Source organism: Cyprinodon tularosa, unplaced genomic scaffold (genome assembly GCF_016077235.1).
Source record: "Cyprinodon tularosa strain WSP-4 unplaced genomic scaffold, ASM1607723v1 ctg335, whole genome shotgun sequence".
Lineage (NCBI taxonomy): Eukaryota > Metazoa > Chordata > Actinopteri > Cyprinodontiformes > Cyprinodontidae > Cyprinodon > Cyprinodon tularosa.
This window is the reverse complement of record NW_024039047.1, coordinates 334,554-356,984: the sequence shown is the minus strand read 5'-3', so window position 1 is coordinate 356,984 and position 22,431 is coordinate 334,554. Positions and strand designations below refer to the sequence as shown.

Sequence of the window (22,431 nt, the reverse complement as noted above, 5' to 3'; positions counted from 1 at the left end):
TTTTCGTCCCCGTAAACCCCCGTAAACTCCCGCAGATCTGCCTGATTTTCGTCAGTTTCCGACAATTTGCAACCCATGCTTGTCCGCGTTTGTCGTGCCACAAATTGTCGGAAACGGACTCTGACGTATGTGGAGAGCGATCAGCTGTACTAATGGCCCTAATTAGCATATGAATGCAGCAAACCCGCGCGGCTGGCCAGGTCTGGCTTGAATAACCAACTCAGTATTGGCTGAAACCACTATTCTCAAACAAATGAAATCGCTCGTGATTGGCAGCAAAACCACACGTGGCCACGCCAGGCTTTCATTTTCTTACTGAGTATTGGACGGAACCACTTCTTTTTAAACAAGTAAAGTCGCTCGTGATTGGTTGGCATATATATATATATATATATTTACATATAAATTTACATATATATATATTTATTCATATATATATATATATATATATATATATATTTATTCATTCATATGGTGTGTATTTATGTTATCCTACACTACTACACAATTATTATGCTACCATCAAGGACATGAATGAATTTATACAGGAAATGAACATTTGCCAGGAAGCTGTTTATGCAAAGAAAGAGCTTTATTGAAACACACACACAACTATATACAACGCGTATCCAAACACATGCGTTTCTAAAAATTAAAAGTCCGTGAACGGTCCGTTTGCTTCCTCGGGTTTTGAGGTAACTGGCAGCATTCCCGTCGAGGCAGGTCCGATGTGCAGACGCCTACTGTGCGTGGCCCTGTACTTCGGCATCGCTTCTAACCGGGACTGCAGCTTAACACATAGTTCAGTGAGATCCGGCCTACGAAATGGCGGCGACCGTACAATCCATCCAGAGACACCGCCGAGGAAGGCGGACTTCCAGAGTTCCACTTCCTCATCTGCTAGCACACTCTGCCTCGCTTTCAGCAGCTGAAAAAAAAACAATGAATCAGCGCACTGCGTATGGACACAACACATCTATCAATACACCTGAAAAATAGTCACCAAATAAAGTCTTACCCTCTTTCTTCTGGCCCGACTCCGAGCAGATTGCCTCCGCACGCAGCGTGTTGGCTGGCTGCGTATATCTGAAGCTCCTGCGTACCGTCTGAAAATACGTCTTACAGGCAGCTGGAAAACAATTAAATGAGAGTGGTATAAATAAAAAATCAAACGCAAGTCACAGTAACAAGGAAGGAGAAAACATTAAAACAAGTCACTTACACACAATGTCGTCTTTATCAACATCGTGCAAATCTGGACTTGCTGTATGGCTCCGAGCAAATAGGAGGTCTGTGAAAACAAAATGTACAGCTATGATCGGTATCCATCCGTATCCATTGCCTTTTACCGCAGAATGAAAGCATATTCTTTAAATCTTACCCTTGCTCCGGTTCATAGCGCCTGCAATTAGTCTCCGAGTTGTGAAGACGGCGTACTGCTTCCTGTGAATCACAAAAAATACCCTTTAATAAAGCTTGTTCTTGCAAGGCTACTATTAGCCGCTATTAGCCGTAGCTTAGGCTAGGCTGCTTTTAGCTTAGCAGGCAGTAATCGAACATATATTTACCGCTAGCATCTCTTCTTTGAGTTCGTCTTGTTCGATGCAGAGTCGCCATCGCGTCCAAGAGGAGTTTTACCCCGAAATCCCACATACTCCGCTCCAGACCGCCTGCACAAAGCAAAGCATCCATCCTCCACTGTGGCTGCACACCGCGCCGCTCTGAGTTTCTTGGAGATCGTAAAGAGCATGTGCGAGATGAACCAGAGTTTCCGCGGATCAATAAAAATAATTAAAAAATCATTCTTTTTTTTTTTTTTTTAAATCAAGGCCTTAATTGGCTCTAAAATTATTTAAAAATGTTTATCGAAGTATTTATAATTCTTTAATAAAAAATGCTTATAAAAACAATTTCGTCAGATATATTATATCGCTCCAGGCGGAGAAAAAGCTAGAGGATATATATATACGTATATATGTGTGTGTGTGTGTGTGTGTTTACATACATACAGGAGTCATGGAACTCTGCTTACAGCTCCTTCATATTTCATGTACACTAAAAACTTGTGTACATGGTTCTTGTTGATGGCATTAAAATCATTTCAAATAGCATTAAAATAGCATTAAATTAGAGTCACTCATTCCTGTATGAACCCTGTGAGCGCTTAATTTAATATGACATATTAAAAAAATCCCACCATCATCCAGCATATGTTCAGTTTCTGCCCAAATATATATATATATATTTGTAGATTTTTGTAACGGGGATAAGGATAATTCAAAACTGCTTTTTTTTTAATGAACTTGTTCACTACTTCCAAACTCAGCATCTCTTTTCATTCCTGTAATAAGAAGTTTCTTTTGAATGGATTTGATTAAAGTTTAAGTCCCTCGGTATAAAATAAATATTTTGATGGAGATGAGAAATCTGCTTCCTCGTTGGTGAATAACCAATAGTTTGGATCCAATCATTTAAATAAACGGTGTTAGTTTTTTTTTTTTTTATATATATATAAGAATTGTGCTATAATTTCTAGTCACCGATCTGTTGCTGCTATATTTTAATTTGACGAACCGGAATTTGTCGATGTTCTTTTTCCTGTTTGGTGCGATTGCAATTGCGGATCTTGACCTGGCCGGACCTTATGACCACAGTGTAACAATCTTCTGATGGCTACTTCCAACAGGATAATGCGCCATGTTATAAAGTGAATCATCTCAGACTCATTTCTTGAAACTTTTCCACTTAAGTAATTGTGAATTGAGCATATTGACAGACAACATTTGATTTTTTATCTTAAATGCAATTTTTTTTTTTTTATAATTACTGCTCTAAATGTATTGCTCTGTCAGCTAAAGATCTGTTTTGGTCTCTATACTTTAATTAAATAAATCAATTCAAGCTAAAATGTAAGAGGCTATACTGAGCCTGATCTCTTTGTATTCTTACCTTTGAGAAAAATGTCACTTGGAGTAAAACCCCCCCTGCAACCCTGATTTGCATTTGTATAGCTCACAGCATGTTCATTTACATGTTAAAGCCTCCCCTAGAATTCCATGGGGGGGAGGCATGGTGGGAACACTGCCTAAGAGAGTCCACGTCAATTTCTGACAATTTACGGGAGTTTTCGGCGAAGCCTGCAAATTGTCGTAAACTGCCGCTAACCTGAAGTTCCACGACAATCTACAGTGCCGCATATTGACGAAAATCCCACTTTTCATGCAGTGGGATGGATAAAAATGTGAGCAACTAAGCAAAAATTTTTCGAATACAGAATATAAACTTCAATTTTACGTAATATTAATTTTGTACATAATGATCTGTAAAAAGCAATCTGAAGCCAGTTATTTAAATATAAAATACAGAGGCATAGGCTACTTTAAATGTGTTCAGATTACAAGTCTTGATTGGCAAGTCTCCACTTTATTGCAAATAAAAAATATGATTATCATCTGGCCAAAATAAAACCAAATCTTTCAAGGCATATACATTTTAAAATTCTGTTTTGTCATCAGGAACAATAACCTTTTCAAAACAGAGGCAGAACAACTCATGATGAAGGTAACAACTACCCTGTTTAGCACCAAACCACCTCCTACCAACCTCACACCACAGGAAATGAAAGTCTGTCTGTCTGTCTGTCTGTCTGTCTGTCTGTCTGTCTGTCTGTCTGTCTGTCTATCTATCTATCTATCTATCTATCTATCTATCTATCTATCTATCTATCTATCTATCTATCTATCTATCTATCTATTCATTCCTGGGTCACGTGCTGTATGGTGCTGTAGAATCCTGCAGAGCTCGATTCTGCTTTGGTCCTGGTGCCGGAATCCAATATGGTCTCACCAGTTGCCTCTTCAGTTGACTTCTGGAGACAGACAAGTGCAACGAGGAGGGTAGGAAAAGGGATCGGCACATTTACTGATTTGATTGAGAAGAAGTGCTTAGGAAACATCTGGGTCCATGGCAGAGGTTCACAAAGAAATATTTTAAGGTTGAGAGGAAAGCTTTCAGAGAAGGAGAGCAGGTTGCCTGTTTAACTGTGTGTAGTACTTCTGCCAGAATTATCATGGCTCAGCCCAGAAGGATTTTTATTAGACTATTAGTTGAAAAGTATATTTGGTTCAGAGAAATAAAGGAAATCAAAACATATTCATTTTTAATATTCCAGTTTTTAACTTGAAAGGCCTGAGGAAATCCTAGAACCTTGTTGTCAGGGAAACAAGAGGGATGATACCAGTTTAAGGAAAGTGGTTGTATTCACATGGCTAACTTACAGTTCCATCAAAATGAGGAGCAAATTTCTCAGAACAGTTGTTACAGATCTTTAAACTTTACATTGTCTGTTAACTGAAAAAAAAGTTAAAATAAAAGCAAATATGAGCTCTGAAAACCAACCTTACGTATTTCTTTATAATAAACAGAAATTCTACAAAGTTAATCACTTTTGCAATGCTACATAATTAAAAGTCATATAAAAGTTAGCATTTTTTTCCCTTCAAGATAAGCTCTGAATAAATATCAGTGAGCGCTGCAGCAGGGGGTCCTCACTCTCCAGTAAACAGAGGGTTGGCCACAGTCGTGGTGGGATTCTGGAACAGTGGATTTTCAGCCTAGTATAAAGAAACAACAAGTTACAATGATTGGTGTGCAGGGTTAGAACAATATTTAGAAATGTTTTGAATTACGGTTTGTAAAACTTTTACTTTTTTCCCTCAGATCAAAACCTTTTCCTCACTACTTTTGTTGTCAGTGTTTTAAACTATGGATTGATAGTGGATAGAGAGAAAAAAAGAATGAAAAAAAACCTACATTTGCCCATTTGCTTTTCTTCTTTTCATTTTCAAATTTTTTGAACTCTTTTAGGTCCTTCATGTGGATCAGTAACTTGATCAGCATCAGCAGCAGAATCCCAATTACAGCCACAGCAGCAACAGATCCAAGTATGATAGCTATGACATTAGGTGGTTCCGGGCAATCTGTGAAAAAATAATCAAACAGATATAACTAATACGGTAACACTAAGAGCTGGTGGTCTGCTTTATGGGATAGTGCAGAAACAATCACCTCACCTTAAATCTGAATAGAATAGAGAATAGTAATAGGAGCAAGAGAAAAATGTCAAACACTATCTACCTCATGGTAGAAGAGATGGAGCAAATAGGTTTAATACCCAGTAAATAGGTATTATATTGGGTTGAAGTAAAAACAGACTAATTGCTTTATGACCAGTTCAGACCTTCGGTGAATGCAGTCAGACGCCGCAGGTCTTACAAAATGTTGCTGTTGAGCAAGCAGTATCAGAATCAGTGCCTTAACAAGTTAATAAAGGAGGCGGACTCTTCTCTGGGAACTGCTTTGAATCTGATCAAGGTTATTGTGAAGAAGGGTGGTTCATAAAATGAAAATTCAATGGATTTCTGGGAGGATCCACTTCATAAGACACTAACCTAAAAATGTCTTTAGTCAGATTATTCTCTAGATCAGGGGTGAGCAATTGCAGTTCCTGGGGGCCGGCATCCTGCAACTTTTACATGTGCCTTTATTCAAAACACAACTGAATCAAAAGCATCCACCTGGCTCAGGGGAGGTAGAGGACGATGATGACGATCCTGTGAAGGTGGTAGCCCCCTGGGTTGAAGAGACTGACATGGTTAAAGCAGCAGTAATGCCATCAGCAGATTATAGCAGCGACAGACGATGCTGGAGAAGGTGTAGAAGCCGGAGGAGGCCGGGAGGAGTCGGTTGGGGATGTTTCAGCATTTGGCAGGGAAGGATCTAGAGTCCTCTCCTCATTTTCACCTGCAGAGGGCTGTACTTTCCCTCTAGATGCCGAAGATTGAATGGGAACAGTCTAAGAGGAGTTTCCATTCATGCAGAGCTCTTTGTTTTCTATCGGCGTGGTACAGCATCAGCCCCCATAGGCCAACTGCACCGTCCGGTACTCCTGGACATCTCTCTTTGAAGAGAGTTCGAGTCGGAGGTTATCCATGTTGTTTTCTAACGAACGGACATTGGAGAGCATGATTTATGGAAGCGGTGGTCTGTGGGGATCTCTCTTTAGCTTTGCAGTTAGCCCCCCTCTGCAGCCCTGCTTTCTCCGTTTCGTGCATCTCTTCCTCCGTCAGTTATTTTCTGCTGTTGTCTTGTTGACATCCATCCGTAGCACTCTGCAGCTTTTTAAACCGTCAAGAATGTCAGTATTTAAAACATTTTTGTGACTGTAGCTCCAGCAGGTGTTGGCGATCATAGATGCGGGTTTGATGTCTAGTTTGTATAATTTTAAGCGGCATAATTGTGAAATTTGTTGAGAGGAGCTGCTCTTAACCTCTGCCTTGGAGCGCCTGCATACCGAGTAGGTAACTCAGTCATTTGATTCGGGTGTGTTGGAATAAGGATGGATCTAAAAGGTGCAGGATGAAACAGACTGCAACAGAGATCCTTCCTTCCCACAGCCAATATACTCCTGATCAGTAGACCAGTTGAAAAATGATGGAAATTCCTATTTTGCACTGTTGAGTCTTAAGATGGTTCTAGTTAGAGTTTCCAAATGCAAAGAAATGGAGTGAGACAAAAAAGTTGGGTCAGCAATTTTTGCAAACACCAATTAAACTGAAATAGGCTGTTCATCAGCTTGTCAAAAGTTTAAGACCATATAAAAAAAACCACTGAAATAGAAACAGAGTTTTCAAAATAGTTCTCAGGAAAGAGTAGCTGCACTATTCTTTTGTATAATTTGATGAATGTGTTTGCAGGAGGCAAAAATGCTCCAACTATAAAGCTAAAATGCTTCATTTATTCCTTTTAAATTGGAAAAACTCTGCTTAGAACCTTCTAAGGCTCAAACCGTGAAAAATTTGAATTCTTGCCATTTTTCAATGGTTGTTCTTGATTTGTACTGGGGTCACCATGCTGGTCAATGGTAAAACATAGCTGCCATGCAGTCTTAATATGACTCCAGCTTCCTCCTTTTATTTGTCAATGCCTTCAACCCCAAATTGCTCATGTATTGGTTTATAAATGATGAGTGTGAATGTGGCTGTGCTTTGACTGGTCAGAATGACTCCTCAGTTTAACAGCATAACTGTGTTTGCTTTTTATTCAGTTTATAAGGAGCAAATTCACAATAATCTTAAATCTATTTCACTTTCCAATTTAGTTTTAGTTAAGCTCCTTAATTTCAGTCCCGGAGGGCTGGTGTCCTCCAGCATTTAGATGCTTATTTGCTTCAACATACCTTACTCAAGAATTAGCTCTACAGCACTGCAACACTAAGCACGTCAGAGCCCAACTGCTGGTGGTAATAATTCAGTTAAGACAATTTTATTCAGGCATGTTTTGTAGGGCACAGCTAAAAGTTGCAGGACACTGGCCCCTTTATGATTAGAGTTTACATCATTACATTAAAAAAAGTTGTCAAGTTAAATTTAAAAAGCAAACTGGTATAAATGACTTGCAATCAGTAACATACGTACCTTTTGTGTTCAGTATTTCAGCCAAATAACTATCAATTCCAGTTAACTGCTCCAGCTTGAATTTGATCCAACAGCCCTGACTGTCCTTCTGGTTGCATTCTTTACCCTGAAGAGTAAACGTTTCAACGACTGAATGGGAAATGGTCTCCTGACAAACATCTTTGCAGTCTTTTCCCAAATTATCAGGATCAGGGAAAAGGCATTCAATGCATTTCCTGAGAAAAGAAAATAGATAAAGTTTAAAATAAAATAAGTAAAAAAACAAAAAACAAATAAGCCATAAAGTTTTCACTAGCACCAGTAACATTTTATGCATCACAGCAACTTTAGTGGTCTTACAGCTTGGTCTGGCATGGGTCAGGGCAGCCAAGGCATTTCTGGCAGTTTGGGCGCTGATATCCCTCACGGCATTCACAAAGGTTGCAAACGCACGTCCCTCTGCCAAAGCAGACAGTGCCGTTTGTTGTACGACATCCCTCATCTGAAACCTTGCACTGACAAGCAGAGCCACTATAACCTTTAAAGCATTCGCACTTTCCACATTTGCAATTACCGTTTCCTGGGAAAAAAAAAAAGGATTGTAAAGGATTAGTATTTTATAGTTTATATATATTTTTTTATTTCACTTTTAGTTACACTAACTAAAGAAGTCTTCCACATTAGTTTTTTTTAACAGATTGTTTTTTTGTTCAGGTGTTGGTTTCTATATTATCTTTCCTTCTCATCTTCAAAACATTCGTTGATTCAACTATTATTTAAATGCAACCAGTATTGAGCATTTTTTCTTCGGATAAAATTTACATGCACTAGTGCACTCACACAAAAACAACTACAGGTGCTTGGTTCCAGGTACTTAGAGATTCACTTCCACACAGAAAGCCTATAGTCTTATCTTCAGGTAACACAGAATACATGTCAGATTAAATTATACTACTCATATTTCAGTGATAGTATCTAGGTGTTACTTTATTGTATGTCTTGTACCAAGTCCATTGGTTGTGCTGTTCTTTTTACATCTCCTTGCAGGTGATGAAGCTGATGGAAAATATTTTATCGTTATATCCCTTTTACCTCCTTTTTTATGTTTTTCCTTTCCTGTTCTACTTACATTGCAGTGTCCATATAATCAGTAATACTTCCTGCATAATTATAATAAAGCACTTTATATACATAAATCAAGTGGAACACTATGACGATAGCCTGCTCCACTTGTGAAAATAAAATCTTTTGGGCTCTTTTTGGCATCAAGACAATTATTCTTATTGCAACATCGCCAGACAGGACACTGTTAAGAAAAACAAAAAGCTATTATTTAAATGCATTATATTTTCAGTATTCATTTTAAGAATTAATTTTATGAATTCAAAGTAGATGTTATTCTGTTTAATTGAAATTTTATTGAACTCTACTGATCTCATATTGGAGAAATTTACTTCTGCATTTAACCCATCCTGTTGGGGAGCAGTGGGCTGCCATTGCGTGGCGCCCAGGGAGCAGTGTTGCTTTAAGGATTTGGCTCAGAAACCCAGAGTACAGGCTATGGGGATTGAACTGGGTACTTGCACTGGTACAGTTCAAGGGAGAATGAAACTCTGACATTCTTTTCCTAAGCCACAGACTCTGGTTCAGTCTGGGGGATCCCAAGGCTATAAAGGATATATAGGCCCTATTATCCTCTCAAAACCGTTTTAAAGCGTTTACAAATAATAACTCAGAATGCATGAAAATTACACTGGTAACATGTTTACCATAGACATGTTAGACATCATTGCAAAGCTTAGACTCTCCACAATTCAACCACCTAGTTTATTTTATGGACATAGCAAGCCCCAAAGCACATGTCTTTATAACGTCTGCTCAAAAAAGACCTATTATTTTTGAGAATAAAAAAAACTACTTTGAGTTTGGGTGTTTTACTCTCCCAATTTTCACGTATATATTCAGAAACTAGAAGGTTTTAGCTTTCAAATAATGCATCACACATGTAATTTGGGCTTACAGTTCCTAAGTTATTTACTTTTCCATTTGGGTATGCAAAATAGGTGAGAATTCCCCAAAATTGGGTGGATGTTAAGCGTTTATGAGTGGTGGTCTTGTCTTAGGTTGACCAAGACAAGACCACCAATGAAGCATCTAGGAGCTAGCCCAAACACAGTCCTTTATGCAAAGCAGCTGCCCCTCCTCCATAAACAATGTTTTAGCTAATCTTAAAAGTGAATGTATCTATAGATTAAACATATTTAGATTGCTCGGAGACACTTACAGAAGAATTGAGTCAAGAAACTTTAAATTCAACCTGCACATGTTAAGCTTCTAATGCCTAATTTATGCCTGTTGCCTCTGGCCTCTGTAATAGTTACTAGAAAGAACCCCCCCCCCCCCTGCTTCCACTCCACATGTGTTTTTTGAAGGATTGTGAACCTATGAACCTTTGTCTGGCATTTTTAAGTTATAGGGATAAAAAAGATGCCAATTACATTTTTAAGGTCTTTCAGAAATACTTTCTGGTGCAAGATATCAGTTACTTTAAAAAACAGCTAAGAAATACAGCTCTTACCTGCACATAGCTTATTGTTGAATTTCTCGCAATGTTCATCATCACAATCGCAATAGTCTCCATAATAAAAGTTTCCTTGCTCTGTTTTATGGCACTGGCATCTGCCACATACACAGTCTCCTCGGCCCTCACACTCCGTGCCATTATCCTTTTTGCAGGAAGCTCGCAGAGCTTCTGCATCTTTTGTAGTAACATCACAGCCGCAAAACTGACCGGTAAAACCGTCATTGCAGCTGTATAGAGACATAATACAAATAATTTAAAAACTAAATAAAATGTGTAATATCTTTTCACAATAATTCCTCCAATTTAATACAAAAATCTAAATTCATCCATTTTCCATTACCAGCTAAGGTTCATCTCAGAGGTCCCTACAAAGAATCTTAACAGCAAAGTACAACATACCAATGCTAATAAACTTGTGGAAATTTCAGCAACATCTACTAAACCTAATGGCCATCGAATTTACAGTAAATGATTTCCAGCAGATTGCTCTATTTATTGCTAAAAAACTCTTGGGTTTTGTGTAAGTCTGTTACTGCTTTTGGAACAATGTTTCTTAAGGACCAATGGACCAGACAAGAACACCTATCTACACCTCCCCTCCAGTTGCAATCCTGCACTTTTTGCCTGTGCCATTTCCCTTTATTACACATAACTGAATTTCTGGACATCTATGGTTTGATTTCTTTATAGGAGTGGATTGCAAAACTGTAAGGATTGTTGCCCACATCATGAATGACACACATGAATAGCACCTCTAGAAATATATTTACTGAGAAAAATGCTTAGACCTATTCTACCCTCTGTACCCCCACACACACTAGGTGTCATACACTTCGCAGACTGCTCTACAAACAAGTTAGAACATGTTGTCAGATAGTAACCGTTATTAAGATGAGATCCAGGATCTTCCATGACATCCAGCTCATAATCTATGGGGGCACTAGTGATTGCTCTATAAATTGCTCTATAGAGTTGTATGTAGGGACTCTGTGCAATCCAATTAGACAGTCCACATTAAACTTTAAATACATTGCCAACAAATGAAGTGCCTGGAGCATCTAAGTTAATTGATATGGTGCTGTGGCACCATATCAATCAAAACTTTTTGGAATTGTGTATCTTCTGCAGCAATACTGAACAAAACCCAAAAAATAGTGAACATTGCATGACTGCAAACATTAATATGAGGATATAAAAAATTTAAGCAGTAATTTTGATGAAGAAACCTTACCTGCACACCCCACAGTCAATGCTTCCTCTATTGTTACAGTGTGCCAGATTGCTGCCTGCAGGGTTATTACATTCACACGTACAGTCAGTAGTAATGGTTACTGTCAGTTTGTCTTTAATTCCAAGTGGGCTTATGGTGAAGGACTTTTCCTCCATGCATGTGTCTGCTGTCACTGTAACATTGAAATGTATCTGCAAAGGGAGCAAATGAACCAATGAAGAAATTTACTGTAAAACGAATCACATGATTCTTAATTTTCTCCTGGGATGGAAGTGCTGGAACATAAACAATAATAAAGTATTGGACATTGAGGACCAAAGTCCATGTTTCATCTTAACATGTTCACTGGGGAAAAGGATGCAGTTTTGCTCATAAAACGGGTGTGAGAACTCTGCAACCCCCTCTCAGCCCATCTTCCTCCACAGTACACGTGCCACATAGGTGTGCCTTGGCCCCCCACGGAGCTGAAAACACTAAAAACCACGGCACTGAGGATTTCTCTCTCTTTCCATGAAGCTGCCAGGGGGTTCATGTTGGAAGAGGACACCACCATGGAGACCCAGGCCCAGGGTCCAAATCTCCAGAATGACCAAGGCTTGTGATGAATGACATTTCATAACTGAAAAACTGAACTTTTGCAACACATTTCTCTGAGTTTTACAGAGACAGGGTTTTTCAGTGGGACAAAGGAAACCCCCCTTGCTGTGAGCATGCCATGCTAAGCTGCCAAATACTGGAGGAAACGCAAACTCTCCAAAATGGTCAGGAACATAGGTATGAGGTCTGGCACAGTTAGGGAAAGATTCTAGTTAAACCATATATTTCGTGTGTTTACTGATGAGTAAAGAAAAAACTTACAGGATGGATCACATGGTACGCAATGCTACAGTAATATGTTTTGAGTTGTGGTTGAAGCTTGGACAAGCTTTACTTAACTAAGGGATTAAACACTGATAAAACGTTAGCGTTCATGTGTTTTCTGATGAGCTCATTAAATTTCAATTACCAAATTAAGACCAAAAGTAATTTAATGGAAACCTCATACCTATTCACTGCTAGCTATTCCAAAGAGGGTAAAGAATGATTTACCTGAAGGTTATTGGTTCTTGATTAAGCAACTCCTTTAATAAAGTATAATTTTAAGAATGTTTTATTCACCTCATGGATTTGCATTGTAAATTGTTTTGAAAACATTCCAGTCACTCTAAATTAGTAAAAAGCTAATTTGATCAAATCCCAAATTCTTCAAGATAAACTCTGATTGTCAAATACAAAATCCATCCTAAACTGTGAAAGGGACGTCAACCATGATTTACCTTCCTCTTTGTACATCGTAGTTCACTTTAGTTTAGTTTCACTAGTCAAGAGTCGAAATATGTTTGACTTGGAGCTGAAGGATTTTTGTTGAAACAACCTATATTTTCAATGGAAGTTGTGAATTTATTCCATGTATGTGCAGAATTATCTGTTTGATCATGTTTTGAGCTCAGTTCACACTTTCATAAACAATATATGAGAGTCTGAATAGTCTCTTATTACATAAGATATTCACCACCCCTACCAGGGTGGGTATTAAATATATTATAAAATATCACAACATAATATTGCGTCTAATGTGCTTTATTCTGATGTGGATCACTAGATGTTATCGTAAGTTTGTACTCCTTTAAGGCATTGAGAATCAAAAGTTATCAAAGGAATTTTGTTGCATCAAAGCATGTGGGTGTGACAAAGCATCAAAGTCCACACACACTGGGTATGAGCTGTACCATAGTTTCTTTGTGTCATTTTTGACCAGCAGTCAACACATACAGATTTTTGTCTGTGACACAGAACAACAAAATGGTCAATACCTGTTGGCTGGATGTGTTGGCGGGGCAGAGTGGTGTATACACACCTCTGCACATGTTTGGACCTAAATCACACAGGCATGACTGAATTTTCTTTAAACTGTATGTTGTTTGGCAAATTACTAAGAGCTTTGCTAAATTGTGTTGGTCTTTTAGGCACATATAAGAATATGTAAACCATATATACTTAGTTCATTGCCACATCTTGGAATCTGTCATTTCTGTTTCATTAACCATCCAACCATCCAATTAAACAAACTGGTATGGAATATTAGCACGTGTTTCATTAGAAAAACCAGGTGTTTTTTGTTTTGTACCTCTCCCACATTTTATTTCCAAAAAGCATAATTTTCACTTGGTTATGAGAGAATTAGGGTAAAAAGCATCTAAAACCACTAACCTCTTGTCTCTCATGCACTTGATCACAGACCCCTTTATTCGGGCCTTCTTGCCTGGGATGATCACACTCTGGTCGGTACTCAACTCGTACATTGTCAGGAAGAACATCATGCGTCACTGTGACTTTAGAGGATAATTTCTGTAGCAAAATATTGATTTTAGCATATTGTCTCAATTCAATTAAACGTATATTAAACCAGAATACATTTAGTGAACAGTTGCACAGCAGACTTACCTGGTAGGCATTTTCAATCAGTTGAACAACATTTTTTGAATCTGATGACAGAACTCCCACCTCTGATTTTGGTATCATTTTGCTGAGATTCTAAAATAACATGAAATTAAAATATTTTAGATCAGATGTACATTTTTGCTACATGTTGGAATTATCTGAACCAGCTGCATTGAAGGAAATGTTAATATATTTACATCGTAAACGTTCTTAACGTTTTCTGTTACAGCAAATATTGGCTGGACATTGTTTTTCTCCAGCTGGATGGCCAACTGTCCAACAGATGGGTAGTCCTGGAAATCAGAAACAAAAACAAGAGATAAAAATAGACAACTACAATCCCTCAGTTAATCCAGCCATGGTTACCACAAAACATGCTTGAATCAGAGGTAACTGGACTTTCTAGGAGTGCCAGTTCTAGCAGCTTGATCTAGAACATGTAGTTGTTCTGTTACTTTATGCTAGGTTTTTCAGATTCTCCTGACACATATGGAATCATTTTGTTTTCTTTCCTGTGATAGATGTATTATTGCTCCTCCCATTGATTTTCTTTTTTCGGCTGACTTAACAAAAACCACATGCTTGGAGTGATTTCCTAATATATTTTTCTTTTCCTTTCTCCTTTGTAACTGAGGGGACCTTGTCATCCTCCTATCTCAAGAGTTTTAATGACAAATGGTTTGTGTTCCAGTGGGTGATGTGAATCAAAATACAGGTACTGTCCTGTATCTGTAAGTTTCTGGTATTTCTCAGTATTGATAATTTTCCATTTTCCTCAGTGTGAACAGCACAGTAGACATGTTTAAATCCCCTCTCCAACTCTACCTCATATTTTTGTCAGCAATAGAACAAAAACAAACACATACCATCTCACTACTTTTGACATAGAGGTTGTTTTTTATGTGGCAGTGTTCATCATTGGGTTCTAGGATCCCAGCCAGTTTTCCATCCCCAGCCATGTGAAATCCAGCATCTGTGGCCAGAACAATCAATCGAGTGCTGCTGTTCCTCCAGCCTATTTGATCCTGTGAAATGTGTCAAAAAGATGTAAAAAAGTCATATTTTGTCAATAATAGGATACAAGATACCCAAGGGCCCACGAATAATGTACTTGGGCCGGCTGGAGAGTGAAGGGATACACCGGAAAGATATCTATCTTCTCAAAATCTTGATAGTGGCAGCTAAAAAGGTGATTACCAGAAAATGGTTAAAAAAGTGACCCTCCACACCGAATGCAATGATTTTAATAGTAGAGGAAATCTTCACAATGGAGGAAATGACCTACCACCTAAGGATAAAGTACAAATACCTGAAACAACAGTGGAGGAAGTGGTTTGATTACACAAATCGGAAAGGACTTACCCTCAATAAGACTGGAATCTGACAGATAAACCTTTTTAAGACTTTTGTGATCCCCACATTCACTAAACTCAGACTCTGTTATAGCTTTTATACCTGTTTATACCTCTGTATTTTTATCACATTTTGTTTGTTTTAATGCAAAAATACAAAATAAAAAGTTTTTTAAAAAGTCATATTTTGTCACAGACACGAACCTTTGTTTTCATTAGCAAAGCTAATACTATAGTCCATAGACATGTGATCAATGATGCCATTGGTTGCAATGGCACTCACAATAACTACCAGTAAAGCAGTAATAATTGTTTAATATTGAATAATTTTAAATCAAGAATTTATCTTCTCTCTTTGCAGGTGGAATTTTAATTAATACGAAGAAAGTCTGGATTAGTAGGGAAATTCTATATAGTTTGTAAATTACTGTGTTTTGATAGCTTCTATAAACACTGTTTACACATCTTCAAAACATGCTGACCCTACGCTTACCTTATAACTAAGGCTGCAACTAACGATAATCTGTTGATTATTTTTTCAATAAATTGATTAGTAATCAAAAAGCAAAAGGTTCCTTTAAGAAGATTTTTTACTAAATGAAACCAGGTGAAACTAAAACTTTTCCACTTGAGGAGTTCTGGATAGAGCATATAGACAGAAGAAAAAAAAAATATATATTTTTTTATCTTAAATAAATATGGTATATTTACTGCTTTAAGTAGGTTGCTCTGTCAGCTAAAAGCATGTTTTAGTTAGAGTCTCCAGCTAACAATTAATCGACTAATAAATTAGTTGATGATTATTTCAATAGTCAATTAATCACGATAATTGTTTACCATATTACAACCTAAGTCATTTCTTTTCTTGGATCCACACCTTAACTGTTTTTATGACTGTTTTTTTACTGAGGAACTGAAAGGTGCCTCTTACCCCACATACAGCCGCTTGCATCATGGCATCAAGACTTCCTTCAGGAGAGTCTAAGTTTCCAGAAATATACTGCTTTGCCACCTCCTCTCTGAACTGTCGCTCGCTCGATGTCATACTAAGAACATGTCTGTAGCCAAAGGCAGCCTGACATTGCTGGTAATTCTCATCACATGGCTTCTCCAGTTTCTCCTTGTTAGTGTTGGTATAGGGAAGCACTGTCTTATCAACAAAGGCACCAAACCCTGTAATCACAAATTTGTTAAAAGATTATTTCTGCTTACAGCTATTAACATATACAACAAAACTGCATAACTCTAGGAATTACTGCAACAATTAATTTCTCTCCGGGTTTAATAAAGTATTTTTAATTGAAGAATTAAAGTTTTAAACCATACTGCTGCCTGTTGGCTGCAGTATGGCCATTGTGTAAAACTTTTACCAATTTGTTCATGAAAGCTTCAGTGGAGGATGTTCTTTTTCCAGGTGGATCATCAAAATAAGTGATGCTCCTAATTGTCAATCATTCTGGTGATACATTTACGTAAGGCGGTCCTACGTGCTCATCCATCCATCCTTCCATCCATCCATCCATCCATCCATCCATCCATCCATCCATCCATCCATCCATCCATCCATCCATCCTTCCATTCATCCATCCATCCATCCATCCATCCATCCATCCATCCATCCATCCATCCATCCATCCATCCATCCATCCATCCATCCATCCATCCATCCATCCATCCATCCATCCATCCATCCATCTTCTTACACGCTTAATCCCAAATCGGGTTGCAAGAGGTGCTGGTGCCTATCTCCAGGTGTCTACGGGCGAGAGGCAGCGTATGCTCTAGACAGGTCGCAAGTCCATTGCAAAGCAACACAGAGACAAACAGGACAAACGACCATTCACACACACAAGGAGAATTTAGAGAATCCAAAAACAGTCATGTTTTTGGACTGTGGGAAGAAGCCGGGGTACCCGGAGAGAACCCGTGCTCATCCCCATTTTCACTTAGTCTGAGTCTGACAAAGTGGAAAAATTGCAAATCTTCTTTTGAAAAGTAAGCTTGTAAGAGCCATGCAAACAGCAACAGAGTGTGGGAATTGGGCTCATACATGTTCTTGCACATCTTTAACAGGCGTGGAGTTTTATTTAAGTGCAAAGGGCGGGTCTTATCAAAAATGTGCAAAATCCTCCACTATACCTTTAAATATTTTCAGTTTATATAAATAAATGATCAATTTACAATATATGTAAATTAAAGGCACTTTACAGAGACAATTAAATCAAAGGATAGACAGTTTGTTTAAAAGTTTTGTATGTAAGAAACCCGAACTAAATGCATCCAGTGGATGAGTTTGCAGAATTCACTGCTCCTGGATGTACATGTTATGATAGAGGAAATTTTCTTGCATTGTGTTGTTAGCTTTGCAGCAATCTCTAAAACCAAGCAGGAATGCAGTAAATTTGAAGAGGAAAACATCCTTTTAACAAGTAAAACCTGGACCAGAACTCAATGTGAGCAGCCTTTTGCAGAGACTGACTGGAGTGGAACTAAAGTGAAAAAAACCCCAGTATGATTAAATTTTATAATAAAAACAGCTCTTTTTTTTAATCAGAGTGACAGATGAGTTAAGGTCCTCTTTCAAACAAGCAAGGTTCAGGATACCATCAGTTATAAATTGGGTTTGCAAATATTGAATTTATTTACCAACCTGTAATTTAGCATCATATCTTTATTTTCTATTATGTTATCTGTTATTTCTACTTATTAGATATTCTCTCCATCACGTGAATTATAAAGGTAATTTGGTAAATTGTCTTTGTATTTACTAAAGTTCCTGTTCTAATGGTTTTCCTGGCATGTTATTTTAGTGTAACCTGTTCATTCCACAAGGAAGAAATTTACTGAGTAAGCCTTTAAATTAAGCCTTTTGAGGTGTGTGATGTTCTCTACTGGTATTGAGAAGCAAAAAAAAATTTTAGTATCTGAAAAGTTCTAAGAATGAAATTTGCATGTTTTATTCCATTAGGTTTAAATTTAAGTCTCATTACCTATTTGAGCTTTTTTAGTAATTTTATTCAACGTGTCAAAAAGGGTTTTTCCTAGGCCTTTGACATTTTCCAAATCATCCTTCATGGAGTAGGAGAGATCCATCAGGTAGTAAAGATCCACTGGGTAACCCTCAGCCCTCTTAAAGGTGATTTTGAAAGAGTGTGGAAGCCCTGTAAACACAGACATGATCAAATCAGTTACACTGCAGAGGTTATGTTTGTGACAGTTAGTGTAACCTATAAAAAAAAAAGTAAAAGATGTGGTATCCAAGAGATAATTACCTCAATTTCTAAATATGGGAGGTACATAACCTTTATAAATGTCCTTGAATATAAGAACTGAATGATATAAATTTAGTGATAAATAGCATTGCTCAAGAAGGGAAAGAAAAACTCTACTATACATGGCAGCCATTTACAGATATGCAATTCCAATACATACACACACATACATTATTGTTCTTAAAAGTATGAATAGTGTATAACTTGTGTATTCAAATATGCTGAATGTCAACACCAATGTGCCTTTGTTCTTTTTTTCTACGCATCGATGAAAAAGAGAAACAGAGTGCATCAGCTGACTGTACTAACCAGGTCGCAGTTTCAGGTGGATTTTTTGCGGACTCATTTGGACAGGCTCCTGGGAGTCAGATGACTGGGACAGAGGGTCGCTCTGTAAGATGATCTGCTGGTTTTTGGGGGAAATCATCTCTTCTGTTTTGCATCCTCTTTCAATTAGCTTTGCTTTGGTGTCACAGCGAACTGATTCCTGCTCACCAGCTTTGGTAAAATTCTTTAAAAAAAGGCAAAGCAGCGAAATCAGGATTTAACATAAAAAACAGCATAACATTCTGTGAAAGACAGCCTGATTGATACATAAATACATTAAAAACACATAAACAATACCAAAACTAAGGATACTCAAAGCACATTACCCCAAAAATTTTAGACAACTGTGAATGCACGCTGTGAATGCACGCGAATAAACCCTGAAATGTATATTTATTCATTTCAATTTAGCTTATTTATATAGCACCAGTTCACAACACATGCTGTCTCAAGGCACTTTATAGTTGAATTTAGAATTATTTTTACTTATTTGAATGCATTAATTTAGTAAGCTTTGTCAAATAAATTAAATGAGGCCTAGGCCTTTGTTTTTTACCCAGCGATAAATTTTTTTACTTGTTTTCTACCTTTTCTATCCTTTCTTTTGATGAATTGATAAATTGTAATTTTGGAGAATGAAGCCTGTGTTCTCTTCAAGTTTGTCTCTAAAAAAATTAATAAAACAAAAGTTAAACGCAGCTGTATTAATCAAAGGTCTGTTGTGAAATAGAAAAAAGTTGGGCAAAACTGGGCCTTGCCTCTGAGGGTTGCATTAACTTCTGTTTAGTGACTAAGAATTAATGATGATGAAGATCTTCCCAAATTAAATTCATGTAAGGTTTGGGTTAGGCAACAATAATTCCTTTTTATGTGACTAATTTTTAAGTTGATATATTTAAACAAACCAATTTAAACATGAACCAGTAAAACAACCCACTTCCTGCCCTCAGTGAGTGGTGCTTAGATCAGTTTGCTAATTATATGTGTTGATAAGTGAAGAAGAGTCACACACGGAAAATTTTGTGGGGCTCGCAAACCAAATGTCTGTGACAGATATAGGAACTTCAGACTGTTGATATGTAGTTATTTTATTTATTTATTTATTTTTTTTTTTTTGCTTTTTGATAATTTACAGGGATACTTCTATGAGGTGTTTAACTAATTAATATATCCAGTCTAGTTTTAGAATTTTGTGTTTGGGTAGAAATATTTAATATCCAATACTACATTAATTAACACCAACCTAGAGAGTCATTTAAGCAGTAATACTAACACAATAAATACATTTCTTGCATAAAGATGATGCAGTAGTTAAAAAAGAAGTAGTTATAAGTCATTATATGTTTTGATTAAACTAATAATAATAAAATAAACTTTTTTTCTCACCAGCTGCTCACACCATGCACAGTATGGCCCAGATTTGATGCAGTCGTCACAGGAGTTGATTACCGACTTTGAGCAGACTTCCTCTTGTTGGCAAAACCCTAAAAAGAAGAGATCTTTCTTTTTAAAATTAATGAATAAATTAAAAAAAAGTTTAACTTATATTCACTCACTGTTATATCTTCATTGTGTTGACACTTACCATGTTGGCCCAGCAAAAGGAGCAGGAGGGAAATTATGCACCAATCCATACTCTGGCAAAAAACAGACAAATATTAATTAATATTACAATAAACTAAAATGTTATATGAAACAAAACCGATAACTAATAAATCGCTCTTAGGCAAATAATGGGGCCACAGTTTATTTCAACATATGTCATAATAGCATTAAGACACCAACAAGTTCTGTGGAAATGGTTTACAGTGAGTTCAGGGGACATGTTGCAATTTGTTAAAAGTTTACACCATAAAAGGCAAAAGCTGACATTAGCGTCATCTCCTTGATGTACTTCCTCTTTCTGGTTCCTGAAATAAATAATGGCTACACATATAAAACACACAAATCTTCTGGAAAGTACTAATTCCTTTAGGTTAATACAATTTATTTAAGTAAACAGTAAAAAAAAACTGTTAAGATCATATATTGTTAATAACTAGCAAGGAAAGTATTGATACTGACGGTCTCAACGATGATAGCTTGGCCACAATAACGTTGCGATGTTTGTATTAGCAGTTTGCACAGCATAGGTGGATGTGCTCTGCCAAACAACCTAATTCATACACAAAAGTATTGTAGTAATTTAAACGTATTTTTAACCAGTTAGAACATAGTTTTTATGAGTGATTACAAAGCTTATCTTCAAAAAACACTCTGTTCTTAATTTGAAGGTCAGTTGCTGTTTTAAATAAAATTCTTCTGATACACTATTTCACATTCGGGAATCAAAAATAAAGACAGATTTCTGTGACACGGTTAGGTCCACTTTCTCATTTGGCATCAGGAAAGAACAATAAACTTTTGATGAAGTAAGATGTAAAATTATTTTACCCACTTCACTTGCTGTGCTTTCCTCATTTAGGCTTTCATTCTCTCCATGACCAGTTTTTTTAAAAGCACAAACACAATCCAAAATGTAAGACTAGGACAAAAAAAAAGAAGCTTTTACTTACAAAAACCCTTGAAGGAAGCAATGTTCCTGCAAACAAGGCAGAGTGTCTCTGTGTAGAGACTGACAGTATATTTAGACCCACTTCCCCACAACATAGGAAGTTTTAGCAGTGTGATAGGGTGTCGGGGAGGTCCCAGACACGCACACATTCATAGTCGCACCAAACACACACAAGCTTAAGTTCCTAATTTTCCACAAAATATCTTACTCTAAAACCTACCTCTAATAAATAAAATTAATCTTTTTATTAGTATCAAAGTATTTTGAAATAGTCATGTTTTTTAAAGAGTTTTGCTATGCATAAAATAGCCCTAAAGCTTCTTATAAGTACCTTAGACAAAAGAGCCTAAATGCAAAGTAAATACTTAGCACTCCAAAGTTTTATCTCCGACTCTGAGACAACAAGGGTTTTCTGAAGTGTTGTTCAAACCCTGCTGTCAATTAAAGTAATGTCTGAATTGTTAAAGATTAGTGTTACACCGATACCGATACCAGTATCGGATGGGGCCCCGATACTGCCCTAAAATGGTGGTATCAGTATCGGCGAGTACCAACAAATAGGGCACCGATACCATTTTGAGAGCCATAAGTTTATTCAACCATTGTCACCCACTCCTGGTAGGCGATAAAAAGTTGTACTGGATTCACTTTGTATTCGATTTTTTCCTGCTTCACAAAGGTAGGCAGCAGCTTGACAAAGCCATGATGGCAATTATTTTATATTATTATGATATCGGTATCGGCCGATACTGCACAGCCAGGTGTCGGGTATCGTATCGGGGCCAAAAAATGGCATCGGAGCAACACTATTAAAGATAGAGAATAAGGATTCTCTAAAGGATTTTCTGAGAATACTTAAAGTCTGAAGAGGGGTTTGCTTGTCTTCTTCCAGGCCCTTCAGGTAGTGGTAGAGCAGGGCAAGGTTTTGACTGATTATTGTTAAAGTGAACGTTTCCTTACTATATAAAGATTTGGATCTTATAAAAACAAAAGGTTCCAGTAATTTTGGATGACAATGATAATCAGACTTTTTTATGTTACTAATTACCTGAATACGCCTGTTTAAAAATTGCAACATTTTTCAGAGCAGTTGTTGCCAACCTGCAACCACAGCCAAGCAATTACTTTAAAAAATGTAAGAGTTATAACATTAGCTGGTGAAGATAACTTTTTCAT

General features: G+C 37.2%; 1 protein-coding gene across 1 annotated transcript; it reads right to left on the bottom strand.

Annotated features, from left to right (window-relative positions):
* Positions 1-4,142: 4,142 nt before the first annotated feature.
* Positions 4,143-21,355, bottom strand: itgb2 (integrin, beta 2). The gene is made up of 16 exons (XM_038294148.1): positions 21,257-21,355; positions 20,287-20,338; positions 20,088-20,185; positions 18,684-18,885; positions 18,093-18,263; positions 16,034-16,275; positions 14,617-14,775; positions 13,948-14,043; positions 13,754-13,843; positions 13,520-13,657; positions 11,270-11,460; positions 10,033-10,265; positions 7,815-8,034; positions 7,476-7,690; positions 4,813-4,979; positions 4,143-4,613 (listed from the first exon to the last, which is right to left on the bottom strand). The coding sequence occupies exons 2-16, from the start codon at positions 20,333-20,335 to the stop codon at positions 4,548-4,550; spliced, it is 2,337 nt and encodes a 778-aa protein (XP_038150076.1). The 5' UTR covers positions 20,336-20,338; positions 21,257-21,355; the 3' UTR covers positions 4,143-4,547.
* Between the last annotated feature and the right edge of the window lie 1,076 nt (positions 21,356-22,431).

What these genes read in the sequence shown, in the direction of transcription:
- itgb2 (XM_038294148.1), bottom strand. Translation starts at nt 20,335, where the DNA reads ATGGATTGGTGCATAATTTCCCTCCTGCTCCTTTTGCTGGGCCAACAT. An exon ending in ATGTCAAAAGTAGTGAGATG is followed by an intron (nt 14,044 to 14,616) that starts GTATGTGTTTGT and finishes TCTGATTTCCAG; the next exon opens with GACTACCCATCTGTTGGACA. An exon ending in AAGTGCATGAGAGACAAGAG is followed by an intron (nt 11,461 to 13,519) that starts GTTAGTGGTTTT and finishes CTCCCTTTGCAG; the next exon opens with ATACATTTCAATGTTACAGT.